A 14305-nucleotide genomic window follows, 5' to 3' on the forward strand; every position below is an offset into this window, starting at 1 on the left:
AGAGAGAGAAAAAGAGAAACTGAGGGAATGAAAAAGCAGCATATCATTTAGGGGAGGAGTTTACATACTTCCTTCATCTAAAGCTCTAAACTCATGCCACAAGGACATACACGCATACACACACACACACACGCGCACGCACACACACATACACACCCCTTGTCCTACAAGAGAATTACAAACTATTATGGTTAGTTTTAGTCAGTTTGAAAGGAGCTTTTCGCCAACTCCACAGAGCACATACTGACAGATCTATGAGGAACGAACACACTGCCGGGAGTCAGCAGGACAGAGGTACGCTCTCTCTCTCTCTCTCTTTCAGTGTGTGAGTGAGTGTGTACTCAGCTGAAATTGCGGTGTTAATATATATCATGGTTTGAATGGAAGTAGGACAAGTGGTTGAGTTGTAGTATATTTACTTTTTAACTAGTTGTTGAGACTCCTGCTTGTCTCTACATATGTTTTACGTAGTATACTTGTAGTCTTTCTGTCTATTATAATGCAGAACATTTGTTTTCTCTAACAATATACCAGGTTTTTCACAATAACTATAGATTCTAAGAACTTGTATTTCTTCAGTTTAATAGTACCAGCATGTGCTGCTTGGGCTTAGGCGACATTCTAAACTTAGAGTCCAAACCCTTTACTCAGGTTACAAATCTACCCCGTTCTTTTCACTGACATCCACACACTGAGCCAGTAACCCAGAGAGACACCGCTAACTCCACCGTCTCAGGCGCATGGGACAGTTTAACTTCTTTGAATCACATTCAATAGACAATGTTCTGCCAAGCTACAACAGTTCAAGATACTTTCAAAACATTGTTAGCACTGACATCTGCACAAATATGTGTTCTTGTGTTGTTTTTACAAGTTAACCCAAACACAAATTTTCACCTGTCGATAAACAAACATTCGCAAAAAGAAATTGCATTCAAATGTATTTAATCTTTTATTGAGTATACCAAAAAAAAAAATAATAATAATTATAAAAAGAAATGTCCTCAAGAAGTAAAGTCAATGTATAGTTCACACACTGGGTACTCCCACAGCAAAACACTTGATTATGGTGTTGAAATCTCAGAGAGATGCTGTATGAGAGTTATGCTGAGAAATGTCTCCTGGCTGTTTACAGCTGCTCAGACTCACAAGATCTCCACAGATTCAATTAGAATCTGACTGGGTTCTCTCTTTACAAAACACTAAGATGAGCAAGATTATTCTGTATAGATAAATACCCTCTTTGTTAAGCCCCGAGACAGAGACAGTAGTGGTGACAGGGAAACAATCAGACAGTACATTAAAAAAGACTCCTCAATATGATTTGAGTATGCTAGACATTTTTGACATCATGTTACAAACATACAATGCTAAAACAACAGGATGACAGAACTGTGAAAGATATACTGAATGTTGCATCCTAAGAAACTCATTCTTGACATTCTTACCAAAAACTGAAAACAAACAGCTGGAGTATTGCTCAGTCAACACATTTCCCCTAAAAATCTTTGGTTCTCAAGTGGGAGACCAGTAAACTTCTAAGAAAGCAGTGAAAGGGGCATAAAAAAACGTAAAACGGGCATAAAATGGTAAATTGATTATTCTTCCTCTCAACATCAAAAGATGTTAAACGTTTGTACTGCCAAATTCTGATTTTTTCATAGTCTTCAGAGATAGGTTTTTATTCTTCCTTTAAAAAGCTTACAGACTAGTTGAACAGGCCAGGTAGCAAGTTTGTCATGAAGAATGTCCTCATTTTCTCAGTGAGTGATCAAAAACAGTTTTCGTACATATTTATTTATTTGATTTTTATTAAATGAACAATACCTTCAAATCATTATAATTGAGCAGTATTGACTCATTACATTCAGTCTATCTTTGCACTGATAGAAACCTAAATCTAAAGAGGGCTACACTTTTCTGAGAGCCAGCCATGTTAGAATGGCCAACCTGGAGCTGTCACCCCTATTATTACAACATCTAGTACAAAAGTAAAATTTAGTACCAGTAAATAATAAAAAAAAAAAAACAGTCCATGTTTACTTGCTATGAGCAATGCCCCATTCAGTGGGCCTTTTGTCCCCGTGTGCCAGCGATGTGAGAATGCTGCTGCTCTCACTTTCCACAAGAAACCCTGGCACAGAGAGGCACTGACCAGCCCACACAAACATGCCAGCAGTGCTTCAGAGTGCTTCACTCATCTGCTGAGTGAACGCAGAGAGGAAAGGGGAGAGTACGGAATAGATGGAAGTTAGAAATGAGCAGTAGAGAGAGTGCGGTTTATGCAGGAGAGGAAAATGGAAAGGAAGAGAGAGAGGGAGAGGAGTGACTCCATCGATAAGTGGATCTATCGTCGAGCGGGCACTATTGAACCTGAGTTTGAAGCTGGCTATGTACATCATGGCATGCTGCTGCTGCTACTGCTGTCCAATTCCGTGCCTCAGAAACTGCTTCTTATTTTCAGGTTGGTCCCACCCTGGCTTTAATAGATTTTTGCCATGAGAAGAAAGAGTAACTTTCACAGGGAGACATCACAGTGTTTCTGTCAGTCATGGGTAATAGATTTACTCATGAAGGTAATGCTGGATGTGTAGGTGGCAATTTGTGTGCCTTGTTGTTGTGCGTAACGCTGTGATTGTCTATTGTGACTAATGACGTACTGTTGTCGCTGTGCGAGTTACTGGTATATTGTTTTGCTGCTTGTGTGATTTCAGACCGTTTACTATCAGCTGTTGACTAATAATTAGCAAATACTGTCCTTTCACGATAGATGAATGTATCAGTTTGAAAGTACATGAGGAATTCTAATGCATGTGTAAGGCCAATTCAATATGAGGGTTAATGGTGTTTTACCATGTTTGTTACTGTTTGCATGCGCTCACTCCCTCTCTTAGATTTTGGTCTGGTTTGCACATGCTTTTATTATTTGAAGGCTGTGATTCTGTCTTGCTATGCATTCAGTCTCAGTTTGATTAGGCAATTACCCTAAAAGCTTCAGCTTGTCATATAGCTAATTTAATAACACTCCCCTAAACATCACCCTCCCTTTCAATAGCGATATCACCCGCTGAGTTTGATGCCTTATGGAATGACCCTCCATATGCTTTAGCAGCCGTCAGTGAGCTCTTTTCACCCAATGACGCCATGACAGCTGGTAAGAGGATTTTTTGAGTCAAGCATGAGTGTTTCAGAAAATAAAGTCTATAGTACAGAGTTTTACATGATTCTATTATAAATGTATTTTGTGTTCAATAAATTATACTAAACAACAGTTTGAAACATCTTGTCTTTTCAATGCAAATCTGGGAAGGTCCTACCCACCCGGAGATGAGGAAGAAGCTATTATTTAAGCCATCTGGCTGATATTTATAGAGCCATTATGATATGGCTTGCACTTCCTGTTTATGCCCACAACTTTATGAGCTTGTAAACACAGCTCTGATATTTTTATCTACAAACATGCTAATTAGTACCAACTGTATCATGTTTTTGAATAAGGAACTATTGTATATGGTGGTGTCCATACATATTCAAACATAGGAAGTGCATACCTGCAAAGGGAACCTTATACTTGTCCTTAATTATTCAGTAATTCAACAGTCTTATCCCTCTTCAGTCATTCAGTGTTGCTTTTCTGTAAGTTTACAGATTGATCATAAACGTAATCATACAGTAGTTATGAGGTACTATTAAAATTCACTGAACTACATACCAAATGCATTCGTGTTCTGTAAAGCTGTGTTGACCCCAGTTTCCTTTGTTTTGCCATTGGAGATGAGGAAGTGGAGGCTGAGGCCGAGGTGGAGGCAGAAGGCATAAGCAGAGAGATTTACTGGAGGAGGAAGGAAACATTCAGCGGAAGCAGCACAGTCTCTTCAGCAGGAGAACACTTCTCTCCAGGTATCTGCAGCATGGATCTCTGTGTCCCGTAGACCTGCATGGAAATAATGGCCTCTATCTTCATAATGGCCTTTAATGGCTACACTTCTTAAGCACACTCTCACAACTAATGCCAGACTTCCTTAATGTGTACACTTGCCCTAATGGTATGCCTTTAGTGATGTGGTCGCTCGTAGTGCTGTTCCTGCAAAAAAAAAAAAAAAAAAATTCATATTGGCTAAGTATACTACTACTGTGATGTTGGACAGCAATAAATCACACCCTGCATATAGAGTATTCCTGTTACTGCTAATGCAATTGATCGTAAATCTTGGTTTCTTTGTAGTGGATACTTAACTTCATTCCCTTTTGCTTTTTGGAGATGTTGTTTTGTTGTTTAGTGGGAAGCGACGATCTGGTGTAGCTCAAGACGGTGAGCTTCAGGAGGCGTTACGTACCAGACTCCGAGTAGTAGAGAGCAACAGCCAGGATGTTGTCCAGCTCTTCAAGGTCAGACACAGAAGTATCCATGCAAAACATGCACCGGCACCACTGATGAACTTATTACTATTGATTACATCGAGTATTTCAATCTTCTTTTCATTAAATGACTGCTGATACTATTCACACAGGATCTGTCTGCAAGACTAGTGTCTGTTCATGCTGAGAAAGACAGCTTTGTCATCACCTTTAAGACTGTCGAGGAAATTTGGAAGTTCTCTACTTACCTGGCGCTCGGTTAGTGTCAATGGAACTAACTTTCTGGCACTTCTACAGTAAAAATCCTTGTACTGTTCTGGCTTAACAAGTATTGCTGTTATATTCTAGGATATGTAGCAAGATGTCTTGAGAACTTTCTCTGTGACCAGTCGTTCTGGCTGGACCCTGCATTGCTAAGTGATGTGGAGATCTGTGTAACAGTGGATGAAGACCACTTAGCTACTCTTTACTTAGGACTTCTGCTACAGGAAGGTAATGAGCCTCCACAACTTGCTGATTTCTCAACAGTTAACAAAATCACCAGTAAACACACACTGATTGGACAAATTGACAGAACAATCTCTACACATCTCAAGTCTCTGTTCTAAAGTCTACTATTGAAACATTGCTACTTAACCAATTCAGAGGTCACATAATTTGAAAACAAGATTGGGTAAAACTGTGAAGAGATTGCATAGTCCTCTTATTTTCAAAGAGAGGAGTTTTTTTTCTGAAGTCTCAACATTTCCTTGAGTTTGTTTACATACAAAATATCCTGCTTCTAAGAATTTTGTTACAGTGTAAATCACCTCATTCATACCAAGTCTCTCCTGGATGTTCATATTTGTTGTATTTATCCAAAACAATTACTTTTAAGCATGTCCTCTACTTAAGGCCACAGCTTTAATCTAAAAAAAAATGTATGGGACAAACAAGTTTTTCTTCTTTGACATATGAATACATTAACTTGTTTATTAATCCACTTTAAAGAAAAAGAGGAAGATAAAGGGGTTTTTTTTTCAGGATAAACTGTGAATTTTGAGAAACTGTGAAGTTAAGAACCCTACACACTCAGAAAAAAAGATACAAAAGGTGTTACTGGGGCAGCAACTTTTCAAAAGCTACACCTTTGTACCTTATTTACCCCAAAGGGTGCATATTGTAGTAATACCTTAAAAGTACATATTAGTACACCCTTTTGACAGCTTCTGTACCTTTTTTTCTGATAGTGTACAGAGGAATATGAACATTTTCATTATTGTTTTAGGTACATTCTTTGCCAAGACTTTATACAACAGTGATTGCAAAGAGGAGGAAGATGAGCTGACCTACAGGAGAAATGACCTGGTCATGGTTAAAGACATAGGACAAGACGCCATGTGGGAGGGTACGCTGCTGTCCACGGGCCAACACGGTCTAGTGCCTGTGCATGATATGCAGCCTCTGCCCTATCCATTTTATCAGTAAGTGACACTGATTTTCTAAGCTCACGTAACTATATGGGAGGTTTTTTGGGAACTGGGAAGAATTGTAACAATAGATTTGTCTGCCTGAATGACTACTTCTGTTCTACACTTGTTCTCTTGAAAGAAACATGCTGTGTCCCTTTACAAATACTGTTATTTTTTCTTTCTAGGTGGTTCCTTAAGAAATATCCTGGAAATGCAGGAGGGATTCCAGTTAAAGAAGGCCTCTTTGATCATCCTGTTGGTGAGATTCTTCCTAAGTATCTAGAAAACCAATTCTCAAAATAACTCTTAAAATTAATATTTAGAATTCAGTACAAGTTAAGCTCAGTCAAAAGAATGTGTGGCATACTGTAATGTATCACAAAAATGAATGCATCCCTCTTTTCAAATACCTGGCTTACAGTTAGACACTTACAGTGGAAGCGAATGGGGCCAATACATAAATGTTAAAATACTCACTATATCCACAAGAAATAAAACATGCACAATATGCATGATGATTTTAGTGTGAAAACAATTCAAGGTGTAAAATTATATTCCAATTTACAAATTTAATTTTTTCTTCCCTTTCAGTGGTGGGGACTTGTGTAGCAGTAGTGGACCATTACCCAGTGGTTAAAGATGAGCTGCAGTTATGCAAGGGAGACTTAATCAAGATTGAGGGATTTCTTTTCAATAGTCTGAACATGTTCATAGGAAGACACCTTACCAGTGGAGAGACAGGATTTGTTCACAAGGCCAGTGTAAAACCTCAGAGTATTGAGCCTCTGTAAGTAAACAGTTCAACTATTTATATTCATAGATTTAGCATGTGCTGAAATGAATGGCCTTCTCTTTATTTTGTAAAAACCATTTATCTAATGTGCCTCTCGACGACACTGACATACCAATTGAAAGCAACCAGCTGGCAAACGCTATTTTATTCTGATGACCTTTGTGAATGTGCCTCTGTCTAGCTGGGGGTGATGAGGGTGTTGGAAGGGGGGCTAGTGGAGTTATGTGATGATGTGATGAAGCTATCCGAATGAGAGTCATGTGGCTGATAATGTTGTCTTTGTTGGCTTTGCACAGCGATGGACAATTGGTCTTTCTCAGTGAGGAGGAAAGGGCGGCCCTGTCTAAACTTAACCCCTGCTTTGAGCCCTGCCAGTCTGATGTACTGGCAAATCTTTTCTCCACAGACATAAGCACTGTGTATAGACTGGGTAAGAGATGAAACATTGTTTCCCTGGGACACCCCAAATAATGTTTAAATGAATATATTTTATATTCAAGAAAGAAGGTCATAAAGGGTTGTATAGACATGAAGGTGAGAAAATGATGGCTGAATTTTCATGTTTTTTACTCTTTCACACTGCAGATAGACTTGATGACTCTGATTTCACTTACATAAGAAATCATCCAAAGTCAGGTAAGCCCTGTTTTAAGCCCCTTCTTTTGAAATGTTACTACATTCATGGCTGTCTTACTACAAGTTCTAGCTGTATGGAATTAACAATTAACAATCACCAACTTTGTTCTTCATTTTGTTGTCTTCTTTTTCATTGCATAATTTATTATGTACAATTAGGGTTGCAAAAAGGTGCAAAAAGTTTCCACCTGATCTCACAGAATTCCGTGTAATGTTCACGGACTTAATTAAATTCCGAATCTGTGGTGGTATCACGGAATCGCCGAGAATTCCGTGCTGGGCTCACAGAAGGCATCAGCCGTGGTCCATGCACGGATTCACTGGTTCAACACCAGCGCTGCATCGGACCACGTAAAAAGAGTGACTCCGATGCAGTTATACTTTCACTGGAGTACCTGACCCCACCCCTACCCTAAACCTACCCAGTTCTGAACAATAATGATAACGATAAATTATCGCGTCGGCATATTTAAAGTGTTGAACCAGTGAATCCGTGCGTGGAGCACGGCTGATGCCTGTCACTGACTTACATTGGTATCACTTCTGTGAGCCCATCACGGATTTTTTTCCGTGAGCCCATCACGGAATTTTCGGCGAGGTTAATTAAGTCCGTGAACATTACACGGAATTCTGTGAGATCATGTTGGTACAATCAACAATTCTGACCAGGGGCGTCATGGACTTATTGTTTTTTTGTTGTTGTTGTTGTTGTTTTGTTCTTTTGAAGGGGCACGTGTGTGTGTGTGTGTGTGTGTGTGTGTGTGTGTGTGTACATGCATATGTTAGTTAATCTATAAGGGGCTGTGTGCAAATTAGCCTAATGTTCTATTAACTAAGCATACAATCCATCTTTTTACTTAAGTACCACATGTGGATGTCATGCCATAAAATATTTGTATTTAACGTAAGTTTCTAATTATAACACTATCACTGTACAGAAACACAGCAAAGGACATTTACATTATCAAAGAACATTATCATTTCATTATCAAGACTTTAGTCTCAAAAACTCCAATTCTAATCACTCAAGCTGCACTGTGAAATTAATCTCTTACTTGCGTCGTACGCACTTCTGCACGTTGTTTCTGATGAGAAATCGCCTGAGAGAGTAGAATTCGGTCAGAGAACAAAACACAGCGTTTCAGCGATGACTCATCTGAACGCCTCTGATTGGCCTTTGCATTCATAAACTCAACATAATCCGCTGCGCTGTAAAAACGCGTCTGTCTCTGGCTCAGCGCCAGCCAGCGAACACAGATTTGAATTTAGCAGCTGGTGATGTGACGCACTGAACGATCTAATCATTGTATCAAATATAACAAAAATTAATAGGCTATTTTTTGTTTTGGAAGCTGCATTCAAAATCCACTTGGCTCAAAAACCTGAGGGGGCACGTGCTCTTTGAATGGGCATGAGGCCTCTGATTCTGACATTTACTCTTTGTGTAATCTGCAGAGCAGAAATCTACAGTGGATCAAAGAAAGAGCACCATATCTGAGAAAAGTGATGCAACTCCCTACCACTCGTCCCCACGGCAATCATTCTATGCCTCTCAGAATCATCTGGACCGGGACTCAGAGGTCTTCTCCTTCAGCCTGGAGGACACCTTTAGAGAGATGGATGAATATGAGGAAGACCCTCCAAATTTCATGGATGAGGGTATCTGGGAGGCTGATGAAGCTGAGAGATGTGACCCGATCCTGACCCTACTAAATCTGGAATATTTCCAGGACACATTTCAAACTCTTTACGACCTCTCCTACTCTTTCCTGGACACTTTCTTCCATGGCCTTCCAGAGGACGAGGTGCTTCGACATCTGGAAAACTTGCGAGAAGGAGCTAAGAAAGGCAGGATGCTCTGGGCCCACCGGCGAGCCTGCTTCCTTCTTGGACGGCTATGTGCCAAGAAACTGAAGTACTCACAAGCACGAGTGTACTTTGAGGAGGCTCTAAAGGTCCCTGTAAATGGTTTTGATGACAAGCCTCTTCTAATCGCCCTGTATACCAATCTCACTGCTGTTTACCTCAAACAGAAGATGATGGACAAGCTACCATTCACACTAGAGAAGGCAAGTGCTCTAATTATGTGCCTTCCTTGCCACAACTTCTGCTCTGTGGATGAGTTTGAGCTGCTCAAACCAATCATGCGCAAAGCCATAATTGAAAAAGACAAGTACCTAGAAGCACGGACATGCTACCTCTCCCTCTGTCTCTTTCTCCGTCTAAGAAAAGTAGAGGATGCTTTACCTTTTGTAGAGAGACTTCAGTTCCTTACCATAACTCTGTCTGCGGAAGAAGGCAGGCCAGTTGCCCCTGTTGATCTCAACTGGATGCTGTGCAGGCTTTATCATAAAAAGTATTTGCCCTACCTCACCCTAGCTTCTTTAAGTTTAGACTCAGGGCAAGAGCATTCCTTGGATGATGCATTCCAGAAAATTGAACTCTTTATCAAAAACTCAGTCAGGCTTAATCCTCACTGGAAGGAAAGTACTTCAGTGCTTCCTGCACAGGTGGTGGTCTACCTTCAGCAGGCCTTATCAATAGCTTGTCAAGGAGAAGACTTGAAGACTCAGAGGGATCTGTGCCTGAGCCTGGCTAGTGTTTACCAGCAGCATGGAGCTTTAGAGAAGGCCGTGCCCTTTGCCCAACAAGCAGCACAGACCGGAAGTCAAATTAATGAAGAGGAGGGCTTTGAGGCATCCGTACTGCTGGCCTGGCTATTGGTGCTAACGGAGGAACCGATGCAAGCTCAGAATACTCTGCAACCTATGCTTAAATCTTTGGATAAAACAGACAGTCCGACACAGCGTGGTGTAGTCTACAACCTTCTAGCCCTATGCCTCCGCAAACAGGACAGAGTCCAGGAGGCAGCAAGAAACTTTTATTGCGCTCTGCAGATCTCCCGAGAGAATGGGAACAAGCGTAATGAAGCACTAGCACTGGCTAACTTGGGCTGCTTGTCTCTATCTGTTGGGGCTTCGGGCCTAGCAGAGTGTTTCTTGCTCAATTCCCTGCACCTATTCCAGTTTCTCTCAGAGAGCCCCACAGATCAGGAGCATGTCCAGGCTTTGCTTTGGCTTGGCAGGAGCTACAAGGATAGAGGAGGAAGTCAGAAAGTCAGACTATGCTTTGAGATGGGCCTCCTTATTGCTATTAGTGCTAACAATCTGCACAGTAAGTATAACAAGATTTGACTTTTCTGGATTGCATCATGATAGGATGCATCTAACCCTGATACCTATAGTGGCCCCAGAAAGTATTTGGACACTTAAGCCACAATTAAAATGTCTAAATATATTTGCATGATATAACTAAATATCAAAATAAGTGGCATTTATTTCAAATGAATATAGCACAAGCACACTTTTCAATCAAAACATTTCACAAAATGATGTCTGTAAAATGACAATGCTAAATGTATCGTTCAAATTCTACAAAAAGTCTTGAACATTTTATGGTTGTCAAACTTTGTGGAACATGTTTATTATTATATTTATTATTAATATGAACTACACTTGGTGGTAATTCCATTATAGGGCACCTGGCTTGAACTCAAGGCGAACTTGTTACCACAAAAAACAACCTCAAATCCAACTGGTTAAAATTAATTAAAGAAAATTGAAAATGAAATTAAATTTAGCTCTGAGAAAAGGCCCATTGATCATTTGTTTAATTGCATTATCATTTTATATCTAATGCAATTAAATTCTGACATTTTTAAGTGTGACTTCACTGTCTAACAGTGTCTAAATACTTTTTGGGATCACCTATATGATTTAAACCTTCTGTATGTCACAACCCTGTTTTCTAAATGATATAATAATAAAAAAACTCCTGTCAAATGCAGGTCAAATGGTTGTGGCAAAAATTCTAAGTCGGCATTACGCTGACTTGCTGCTGTATAGACAGTGTATTGTTTACTATGAGCACTGCGTGGGGCTGTGCAGAACACTAAAGAATAAACAGCTGGAAGGAGAGTACCTGGAACTTCTCAGCAACCTCTATCTCTCACTCAACACTGAGAAGTAAGAGCTCCTCTAAATACAATATAGCACTATTGCCAATATTTTGACGCTTGATGCAATGAATTAAGATGTAATTTGTTAAAAAAACAAAAAAACTTAAAAAACCTTGCAGGTCATCAAGGAAGTCTCTTGATTATTCAAAGCAAAGCTTAAGGATCTCCATAGACCTGGGAAAAAGACAGGAAGAGTCTGAGACATGGCTTCAAGTGGGCCGTATCTACTATCTTATCCATGAAGATGAACTGGCTGACATGTACCTACAGGTAAGACAAAGGACCAAAGTAGGATATTGCAAAAGGAGTTAATTATTGATTAATGTTATCTTTTTTGCATATCCATTTGGAAAAGTATGGCACCAATTCTATGACAAGTCTAATATTTAGATTTTTAGTCTATGGTAAAAGAAGCTTATTACTTATTCATATACATGTATGTTTTTAATCAGCTTTTATGACTATACGTTCTTACTCCATAAACAACTGTTTACAGGCAGCAGTAAAGACAGCCCTGAGGATGAATGACCCATGTTTTGCTATGAGTATTTATGAGGAAGCAGGAGATGTGTTCTTCAAAGGACACAGAAATCAACTGGCTGCACTACCATTTTACAGGGTAGGCCTCATCTTGGATTCACAATAGATATTACCAAGACAGTTCGATAACAGTTAAGAAATGTAGGAATCCATGCTGAATCACATGTTATTCATCTGAATCTATCTGCTGTGTTTTTCAAAACAAAAGGATGGGAGTTTGCCATTTGCACGCAGCATAAAGGATGTGCACTCAGAGTTCAGACTGTTGAGCAAACTCACAGAGCTCCTGATGAAGCAGAAGCAGTACGAGGAGGCACTGCAATACGCCACACTCGCAGTGCAGGCCAGCGCCACAACTGGTAAAACCTTTATACACCTCAGTTTAAAAAAAAAAAATGCTATAGCTAACCCTGGAAATTTAAAGTCAATGATTTACTGTTCAGGAAATTTTGACTATGAATTGTGTAAAATATTATTATTGTTATTATTATTAATAAAAGCCAGTTTGACTTCACCTTTTGCTTTTGAAGCTTAAACTATGTGTCCCCCTGCTGGAGACACATGTCCTCTACATCATAAATAATTTAAAGAATACTACATAATGCAATCTAAATGTACCCAGTTTAATTTTGTTAAAAACATGTTCCTGGTCAAACAGTACCTATGTCTCCTGTGAATGCTATACTTTATACATTTATACTTTTTTTATCAATATAACTTGCTCCTCCTCAAGTTATTTATTCTCATCTCAAAGATGAGATGCACAAAGTTTGGTCATTTTAATATTAAGTGCTATGTACATTTCTTACAGGTGTTCCTCTGAATGAGAGAGTGTCCTTCCATCGTCTTGCATCAGTGTACTTCTCTTTAGGGAAGTATGAGATGGCTGAGAACTATTACCTTAAATCTCTTTCACTCTGCCCCACTGCACTTGAACATGCCATTGAAGTTCGGTACTATGTTAAAGTGTACTGCAGACTGGCTGATCTGACCCTATACAGATTAAAGGTGAGACTCTCATAATGTTTAACATTTTGAACATAAGAGTACAACATGTTTCCACATGCAAAAATGAAGAAACAGAAAATTATGCTCTCACCTGCATACACATGTATTTTTGTTTAAAAACCTAATATGAATCTGATTTTCAAAGTATCTGCAAAAATAAGTTTAACAGCACCATTCAGAGTAAATGATGAAGAATGTTAATGTTTACTTTTTCTGCCTTAGGATTCGTTCGATGCCATGGGCTACTTCCACTTAGCCCTGGCAGCAGCTCTGGAAGACAAAGAAAGCCTAAGCGCATTGTACATAATCTACATGAAGCTTGCAGAGATCCATGCCAACTACATACCCGATGCTGAACTGAGTAAAAGCTACATGGAAAGAGCGCAGGATTTGAGGAAGGAACTAGCAGGATACACAGACTCTAGTGACACCGAAGAAACACATCAGGACCCAGCAGAGGCAGAGCCTGACACTCACACCAAAGATCAGTCAGACTCCAGCAGTGGCACTAGTACTCTGACCGAGTCCAGCATGACCAACACCAGCCTCACAATCAATGCAGAGTCTGAGCACATACTCTCTAACACAAGCCACAAAGGCGACCCGAACACTAACGTGTCGGAGGAAACAGACGCAGGGCCTCCAGATCAAACCAATCCAGAGACTAGCAGTTTGAAGGAAGCTTGACAGTTGTATTGTGAATCGGACAAAATTTTATGACTCATAATTTTTTCCCCATAATATTTTTTTTTATTTACTTCTTTTAATGAAGACCTGCGATAAGACACTTTTTTTTTTTTTTTTTTTTTAATCAAATGTTTAAAATTCTATAATATATTTTCTATTAGTGTTCCAAAGTGAATTTAAAGATATTGCATAATTGTAAATGAATTTGTATATCTGTAAATATGATTGTTTTTTTTTTGTTTTTTTATCTGTCTACCCTCCCTGAGGGCTCTTAAAACGTTTACTTGATTAAAACTTAAGAAATTCTGTTAACGTCAATGAGCAAAATACTGATTCTATTGCATGTGCATGATCACAAAAAACATAAAAATACAAAACAACAACGATAATCAATCAGTAAGAAAAATATCGTAATAAGCCTTAATAAACTTGTCATTCTTATTGTTATCGATGTGTTTAAGAGATTTAACAATAAGCAAAATCTCTGCAAGAAAGACATCAAATCTAGGTAACATATTGAGAAATTTGGTTTTATGAATAAATAATTTACAGTGCAAAACAAAAAAATTAACAACAAGATCAATAGCATGGTCACTGCCAGAAGAATACAGAAATACATCTTTCAGTGAAAATTTTAAATCACATTTTATAAAAGAAGATAAATAACAACTTAAGTTCTCCCAAAGAGATTTAATCTGATTGCAGTAATAGAATAAATGGAGTAAAGTTTCTTCCTCAACTTTGCAGAATACACATAAGTTAGAGAGATCAAAAAAATAAGCAATTTGGGAGTTCTTTGGATAAACATTATGC

At 39.0% G+C, this 14305-nt stretch overlaps 1 protein-coding gene across 5 annotated transcripts; it reads left to right on the plus strand.

The window, feature by feature from the left end:
* Window positions 1–90: 90 nt before the first annotated feature.
* On the plus strand, window positions 91–14303 carry sh3tc2 (SH3 domain and tetratricopeptide repeats 2). Of its 5 annotated transcripts, none has more exons than XM_058798763.1 (19): window positions 95–294; window positions 2465–2576; window positions 3056–3154; window positions 3775–3900; window positions 4262–4389; window positions 4512–4617; window positions 4708–4851; window positions 5627–5822; window positions 5996–6069; window positions 6402–6597; window positions 6900–7033; window positions 7189–7239; window positions 8695–10413; window positions 11087–11264; window positions 11377–11527; window positions 11754–11876; window positions 12006–12156; window positions 12609–12805; window positions 13028–14302. In XM_058798763.1, exons 2-19 carry the CDS (start codon window positions 2552–2554, stop codon window positions 13490–13492), a joined length of 4263 nt encoding a protein of 1420 aa, XP_058654746.1. In that variant the 5' UTR covers window positions 95–294; window positions 2465–2551; the 3' UTR covers window positions 13493–14302. The 5 variants fall into 5 exon arrangements, with proteins under 5 accessions (XP_058654745.1, XP_058654746.1, XP_058654747.1 ...); XM_058798764.1 differs by having other exon boundaries at window positions 2465–2555; XM_058798762.1 differs by lacking the exon at window positions 2465–2576 and having other exon boundaries at window positions 91–294.
* Window positions 14304–14305: the final 2 nt, after the last annotated feature.

Source organism: Onychostoma macrolepis, chromosome 14, assembly GCF_012432095.1.
Source record: "Onychostoma macrolepis isolate SWU-2019 chromosome 14, ASM1243209v1, whole genome shotgun sequence".
Lineage (NCBI taxonomy): Eukaryota > Metazoa > Chordata > Actinopteri > Cypriniformes > Cyprinidae > Onychostoma > Onychostoma macrolepis.

Excerpts from the sequence above, each read along its gene's own strand:
- sh3tc2 (XM_058798761.1), top strand. The coding sequence starts at position 2,392 with ATGTACATCATGGCATGCTGCTGCTGCTACTGCTGTCCAATTCCGTGC. Across the intron at positions 4,852-5,626 it reads AGGACTTCTGCTACAGGAAG|GTACATTCTTTGCCAAGACT; the intron begins GTAATGAGCCTC and ends TTATTGTTTTAG. Across the intron at positions 6,598-6,899 it reads CCTCAGAGTATTGAGCCTCT|CGATGGACAATTGGTCTTTC; the intron begins GTAAGTAAACAG and ends GGCTTTGCACAG.